This window comes from Adiantum capillus-veneris, chromosome 12, assembly GCF_014529385.1.
Source record: "Adiantum capillus-veneris isolate H3 chromosome 12, ASM1452938v2, whole genome shotgun sequence".
Classification (NCBI taxonomy): Eukaryota; Viridiplantae; Streptophyta; class Polypodiopsida; order Polypodiales; family Pteridaceae; genus Adiantum; species Adiantum capillus-veneris.
The window spans coordinates 140,502,398-140,510,141 of NC_140942.1; the positions used below are offsets into that span (position 1 = coordinate 140,502,398).

A 7,744-nucleotide genomic window follows, 5' to 3' on the forward strand; every position below is an offset into this window, starting at 1 on the left:
GTGCTTGGGAATGGTTGGGCATATAGCTTTCTGGCCTATAGCACTACACTAAAGATGAGAGTGCCTAATGATCTATACTACTAAACTAAGTGAACAGAAAAAGAATTGAGTTTTACAAAAGAACTATGGAGGAATTGATTAAACGGTGTTTCCTTTGGGAATTTTGTTGCCTAATAGTTCTTAATTGTTGTTAAGGACTTACAAATGATTGTTGGGCTTTATGTAGGGACTTGCCTGCCCACACTAGCCCGATCGCTCGTGCACTTCACTGTGGGTGCCGTGAGAGATGAAGCCTTGACATACACACCACTAAAAAAACACATAACTTCGATGAGATTCTTGTATTTGGATGCATGATTGCCATGGCTCGATGGATGAGTGGTTGTTGCAAGCGGCCCCTCATGATAGATGGGCAAGATACAGGCCCCTCATGATAGATGGGCATAGGCATCCTATGGGTGGTGTGACCATGCTGTTAGTGCCCGGGGGGCGTTAGTTGGAATAGATGGTCGGAGGACAAACTGGAGACGGCTGGCGTCACGAAGCTACCGAGCATGTGGCTTGAAAGAGACGAGGTCCACCGTCCAAAGCTGTTGTTCTTCATTCTCTGAAGGCAATAGGAAGGTGCGAGGAATGAGCTAGGCCTACATAGGTAGTACAGCTCTCTTTCCTTGATTTCGTCTCCACAGACGCTTCTCTCTCTCTCTCTCTCTCTCTCTCTCTCTCTCTCTCCAAAGAAGGAAGCTACCTGGAATGTGTCAGTACCTGAGCTGTGAAGCTCTGATTTTCTTCTCTCTTCCCACACCCTACAAAAATGCATTCCCACCTGCGCTTCTGCCAAACCCTAATCTCCTCTTCTTCCACCTCTTGAGCCCTCGCTCCTCAGTCCCGCATACAATGGAGGCCTTCCAGGACTACCTTCCACTCATGGCCGAGCGCTTGGGTGAGCGTGGCCTCATGCAGGAGCTAGAGAAAGGCTTCCACCTTCTGGCTGATCCCTCCTCGCACACCATCACTCTGCAGAGCCTGAAGCAAAATGCACCCTTGCTGGGCATGCCCCCCATGTCGGACTCCGAGCTTCGGGAAATTATTTGCCTCGGCGATTCTAGAGGGAGAGGCGAGCTTGATCTCCACGAGTTTTGTGTCACCATGGTTCGCACCAGTCCCGCCCTCATGGATCAGGCCCTTGCCACTCTCTTCTGTGATGCTTCCTCTGATGAGGATGATGAAGATGGTGATGATGGCAACCAGGAGGAGGACATGGAGGACGCAGCCTCCAGTTAGTCTCCAGGAAATGGGGGCTGGGATTTGTCTCTCCCCCCTACATACATGTATATATTGATCAAGCCCCTATTTTACATAACAGATTGAATTGTGTTGGCTCTATTCTGAACAATTTGGAGAATTGCAATAAGATCCAACGATGCCCTGATTAGCGATGATGTATGTCCCTGTGTGTGTGTGTTTTAGAGAGAGAGAGAGCTTTTGCATCAAGAGTTTTCCTTCGGTAGAAATTGTTGAGTCGAGGAAGCCACTTGGCATGAAGCTCTTGCAAGAGAGCTCCCCTTGGGTGAAAACTGCAGAGCCGTTCTCGAGGAGGAAACGAACGCTCTAATCCAATCAGTCCTTCAAAATGCAATGCCAACATTTATCTGCCCTCCCAACTTTGGTGCAATTGCGAGCAGGAAACTATCAAGTTGATTTCTGTAGCGGGCAATATGTGCCCCAATAAACATACCTTGATAAAACAAAAGGCGTGTGACAAGAGAACATCATAATTTCAAACTATCCTGACCCTCACCATGTAGCAGTCAGCGAAGGGCGATGATAAATTTCGACCACTGCTTCCACCATTGCCACTGAAAAGTCTATGATTTTAGATATCAAGGACTTTCGCTTGGCACCGCTTGTGCCAAGTAGGCACTAGTGCTCGAAATTTACCCGCAGGTGACATAGAAATTTGAAATTTGGAAACGAAAATGGTGTGGTGTTGTAGTTAGATGGACTACAATGGTACACCACACCATTTCATAATTTCAAGCACCTTGTTTAGACTTCGGACAACATAGAAATCAGATAGATATCAAATAGAAGTACGAAGAGAGAAGCTGAACATGAGAACTAGAACTAGTATAATCATATATTGAAGAAGAGTCCAACTAGCACAAGTTAAAGATACAATAGAGCTCAATGATTACTAGGACTCACTCTAGTCTATGGAATGACAGCTCTGTGAAATGAAGTAGTGGGTCCTATTTATACGTCTCGGACTAGACTCTAACTGATTGTGTATTGAATAGTAAGTGTAGTAATTACAGTCCATAACTACCAGTTTGACAAGCCCATCACTCTAGGGCTAACTTATCTTTCCATCGTGCACACTAGGTAATACTACTCTTTGTTGTGTGCCTTGAGCTTCTTTGTCTTCTCCAAGCTGTGTGTTTTTTCCAGCAACCCTATTTCCAACAATTGATATCAAAGTAGGTTGCGTTCTCCTGGGCTTAGTTGTCAACATCGCCAACACATGCCTTCTCACTTTCTTAGATTTCCGTGAGCTTTGGTGAGTGTCAATAGGTCGATAAATACTTCGGGTCCACTCGTAGAGCTCGGTCTCCTCAGAATTTCCATTTGGGCTCGTTTTCGGCCATCGTTTTCACCACAAGCAGTATTGCGTAGGCATTTTGGTCCTCTTGTGCAAAATTTTTGTCAATGCTATTTTTTGCATAACATGTCTCGTATAGTCTTCGTCAGGTTATTCCACATAGCAGGTGCTAGTCCCACTTCATTTCTCCTCTTTTCGAGTAGTTTTCACATTAAGTGTAGGCACTCGCCATGGCTAACAACAACACAGACATGTTTAAGATGTTTGCTGCTGAGTATAAATTGGATGGGGGATAATTACCCAATGCGGGCTTACATGATGCAACATGTCCTTGTGTCAAAGGGCATTTGGAATATTGTGCAAGGCATTGATGTATGCCTTGGTTCTAAGGATACATGCGATGTTGAGGATGTTGTAGGTTTTGGTGGTAGGGTTGTTGTTGCCAGAGTTGTTTTGCCTACAACTGAGCAAGCTCGTTGGGATGTTAGATATGCATAGGCTCATGAATTGATTGCGTTAATCTGTGAAGTGCAATATCACTCCTCACATTCGTTCAACTAAATCTGCAAAACAGGCTTGGGATATTCCGGATGGTCTTTATGCAAGTCGCAATGAGGCTAAAATTGCATTGTTGCGTAAAGAGTTGGAATCGAAGATTAGCATGAGGAAGATGAAATGAAAATTTTCCTTGCTAGTATCAAGGATATTAATGAGCAACTTATTTCTACAGGCAAAGTCGTTTCTAACAGTTCCCTTGTGCAGACTGTTCTTGATGCTTTGCCAGATTCTTATCAGACTTTTGCTAGTACTTGGAGACTTATGACCCAAGGAAATTCTAATGTTGTCAAGTTTGATGCATTATGCACATTGTTGTTGCAAGAGTCACTTTCAAGAAAAAAACAGGGCTAAACAGCGTTGAATAGGTCTTTATTGCTGCTCAAAGAAAAAGTGGTAGCAGCAATGTAGCCACTTCTCATGGTTCTTCTACAAGTGGTAAATCACCTATTCTGAATGCTTCTGCTAGTAGAACTTCGCCTAGGAATTTTGGTGAAAAGGGCAAAAAGAAGATGTGTTGCCATTATTGTAAAGCTAATGACCACTTGATCAAGCAGTGTCCTAAGTTGAAGGCAAAGAGGCTTGTTCCACTACGAGTGTGGCTATTGTAGAGTCTTCTGTGAAAGGAGATTGTGATGCTCATGTAGATGCAGAATGGGCTTTTAGTGCAGAGTGCACTCATGATCCTTCTGTCCATGATGCATGTATGTTAGTTGTTGCTATAGATTCGCATGTGTGGTACTTTGATACTGGTGCTACAAAGCACATTACCTCTCATCGTGAGTTGTTTACCTCTCTGGAGGATGTTGCTCATGGGAATGCCAACGAGAAGAGGCAAATGAAAGCAGAACTGGTACCACATTGCGTGGGGTCTGAATCGAATCAGATGAATGAAAGTACAAAACTTTGCCGCATTTAGGGCAAAGTGAAAGATCAGGAAGCCCTCATTTTTTTGGAGGAGCCAAGACCCACTTCTTTTCACTTGAATGAGCGGCTCAATTTGGGATTACGCCCGATAGGCTGAGGCCACATGCCGAAGTAGTTCTAGGGGCATCAGGACAGGATGTTTCCATTACATCGATTATTGACAAACTTCATTTGCAATGTCAGGGGTGTTTAGGGCACCAGGACTTCTACGTAAATCCCTTGGGAGGTTGTGACATCCTTTTCAAAATCCCTTGGTACCACAAGAACAACGTCGTGGTTGACTATTGGGCCGAAAAAGCGACTTTGACAAATGAAGGGCACAACCATTGTACTTGATGAAATTCAATTTCTTTACTTCATTTTCTGGAGAGAACTGAATGATGATTGAAGGTCGAATATGTTTTTGACCTCGGAAAAGAACGCCAAGATTTTCTCTATACTAATGCCGATTGCCTTTCAGAGGGCCTGCGAGGCGAGTTGCCATCAGCTCGTCCTAAGGATCATACCATTGATTTGATACCTAGGAGCACACCACCGAACCGGCCATCATACCACGTGAGCAAGCCTTGAGATACACTTTTTGGGACACATTGTCTCAGCAGCAACAGGAGTGCAGATGGATCCGGCAAGATAGAGACTATCCGTGATTAGCCCGATTTGAAGAATGTCCATGAAGTTAGAAGCTTCTTGGGCTTATGTTCCTACTACGGGCAGCTCATTCGAAAGTTTGCAGAGGTTGCTTCCCCTTTGTATATCTTGACACAGAAAGGAGTCCCTTTCTCGTGGGGAACCATAGAGGTGACTGCCTTTCAGACATTGAAAGACAAATTGACTACAAGACCAGTTTTGACTTTGTCGTATTTGCAGAAGTCATTCGAAGTACATTGTGATGCTTGTGGTCATAGTCTGGGTGCGATCTTAATGCAAGAAGTCCATGTCATTGCCTACGAGAGCCGATTGTTCTCAAGGCTGGAATGGACATCACAGATTTATGAGAAAGAGCTTTTGGCGGTTATCCATGCTATTCCTCAGTGGCGACATTATGCCTCTTATCCAGTCAAGGGAGGTGGAAAGATTACGCTTACTACTGCGAATGACAATTCTTTCGCACCTGTTGATGCAGTTTATGTACCTGGGATCAAAAAGAACCTTTTGTCTGTATCTGCACTTGCTCAACTTGGTCTTGTTGTTAAATTTGTGGATGGTAGATGTACATTTCATGATCTCAGTTTTGGTGATGAAATTGTTGCATATGGTGTTTTGTGTCATGGGCTGTAGAAGCTCACTTTGTATGACAAGTGTGGGCAAAATTTTACAAATGTAGTCGTGTATTCAAAGGCTGTTTTAGATGCAAAACTTTGGCATGCACGTTTTGGGTATCTGAATTTTGCTAATTTTCTACACTTGCTTCTTTGCCGCCACTTGAACCACATGTGAAGCATGTTTGTGAAGGTTGTATTTTGGGTAAGATGCAGCATTCAAAGTTTCCAAAGGATGGTTCAATTAGGGCCACATGCAGATTGCAACTTGTGCATAGTGATGTTTGTGGACCCATGGAAACTCCGTCCTTGGGCAATTTACCTTTACTTTGTGACTTTCATTGATGACCACTCCAGGCATGCATGGGTGTATCCGCTCAAAGCTAAGTCTGCATTGTTTATGTGCTTCAAGAAATTTCTGCCTATGGCTGAAAATGTCTCAAAATGTACTATGGGCACCTTCCGTTCAGATTGAGGGGGAAGGGGGTATATGTCTCATTAGTTTAATGCATTTTTGGCTACTCATGGGATAAAACACCAATGTACGGTGTCGTATACACCTCGGCAACATGGTGTTGCTGAAAGGAAAAACATGTCGCTTACAAAAATGGCACGATGTATGGTCAAAAGTCAAGCTTTGCCACACTTGTTTTAGCTTGAGGCTATCATGCATGCCACCAAGGTGGTAAGGTACGTGAGGTACGGTACGTATTCGGTACGATCTGTACGTAGTACACAATGGATAGAGTTGTTAGGTACGTAAAATTGGTAGGTTTTTTTAAAAAGCCAAAAACCTACAATATGGTCTGTACTTGATTAAAAAAATCATGAGTATCACTCCATAGATGTTAGTTCACTATTCTACAAACCAAGGCAAAGCTTTCATACGAGTTTTTGATCGTGCTTTCCCTTCTATATTTACCACCGCAATGACATTCTTGTGTGCTCTACAGATGCAAGTTGTGTCGAAATATTTACAAAATTAGGTGTTGGAATAAGGCTAAAGAAGGGCAAACCAAAAATTGCCAACGCAATAGGGTTTATTTCCAAACATTACCCACAACACCACAAAAAAAAAAAAGAACAATACGAATTTGTACGGTACGATACGTACTGTATCGTACAAATCCGTACGTACGTATGGATCCTACCTTACATGCCAATTATGTACTAAACAGGTGTCCTACGAGAGCTTTGCACTCTTTGACTCCATATGAAGCATGGCATGATAGAAAGCCTTCTATTGATTACATGCCCATTTATGGTCGTTGGCTTATGCTTTGGTGCCACAAACGCAGCACAAAAATTAGATCATAAGAACATCAAATGCATTTTTGTTGGTTACAATGTTGAAAGGAAAGGTTACAGGTTGTACCATCCGCAAACAAAGCGTATCTTGGTTTCATAGAATGTTGTGTTTGTGGAAGATTCTGTTCAGTCTTTGTTGTCATGTACTAGAGATAGTAATGTAAGCTCATAGGACATTATGACAGTTTGTTGCCTCTTTTCACTAGTGAAAACTTGAATGTAAATTCCAATGAGGCAAATGTACAAACTATGGGAGTTTCAAAAAATGTTACGAATCAGCCAACTTTTGATGCAGATGTACTTGACATGGAAAGGGCTGAGAATGAGCAGGCTAGAGGTATGCCAAAATGGCTGGTGCATACTTTGCATGACAGTAAATTGGATGCACCTTTGTCTAGTTGTACTCATTAAAGTTCTCTCCATGCATCAGATTGTTACTCTTTAGCTATTTCTAGCATGTGTGATGTAGAAGAACCTCTCTCTTTTGAAAATTGGATAGCTGCCATGCAATCAAAATATGATGCACTTATAGAAAATGACATGTGGACATTATGTGATTTGCCTCTTGGCAAAGAGGCCATTGGTACAAAGTGGGTTCACAAGTTGAAACGCAAGTCAGATGGTGAGATTGATCACTGTAAGGCTCGACTTGCAAAAGGTTATGCACAGTAGAAAGGCATAGATTATGAAGAGACTTTTGCTCTTGCTCCCACTTGTCGTATGAGTACTGCGCATTTTATTGGCATCTCCTTTTGGATGGGATATACATCAATCAAATATTGTTACTGCTTTCTTGAATGGTGATATATTTTGAGGAAGTTTATGTAACACAGTCTTGCGGTTTGTCATTAAAGGGTAGGAAGATAAAGTATGCAAATGTACGAAAGCTTTGTATGGGTTAAACCAATCTCATCATGCTTGGTATGAGAAATCTAACACTCATTTGGTTAAACGAGGCTTTTGTAACAGTCCAATAGAAAGCACTTTGTATGTAAAGTGTGAGAATGATGTACTTCTCATCATCCTTCTTTATGTTGATGATTTGATAATCATTGGACCCAATGAGACTCATATTGCTGAATTTAATTCTAAT

The 7,744-nt window shown here is 42.5% G+C and overlaps 1 protein-coding gene across 1 annotated transcript; it reads left to right on the forward strand.

Moving 5' to 3' along the window:
* The first annotated feature begins 684 nt into the window (after positions 1 to 684).
* Positions 685 to 1,386, forward strand: LOC147446599 (calcium-binding protein KIC-like). Its single transcript, XM_086525802.1, has one exon. It carries the CDS (start codon positions 754 to 756, stop codon positions 1,282 to 1,284), a length of 531 nt encoding a protein of 176 aa, XP_086381928.1. The 5' UTR covers positions 685 to 753; the 3' UTR covers positions 1,285 to 1,386.
* Positions 1,387 to 7,744: the final 6,358 nt, after the last annotated feature.

Coding starts and splice junctions, on each gene's coding strand:
- LOC147446599 (XM_086525802.1), top strand. CDS start 754: ATGTGTCAGTACCTGAGCTGTGAAGCTCTGATTTTCTTCTCTCTTCCC.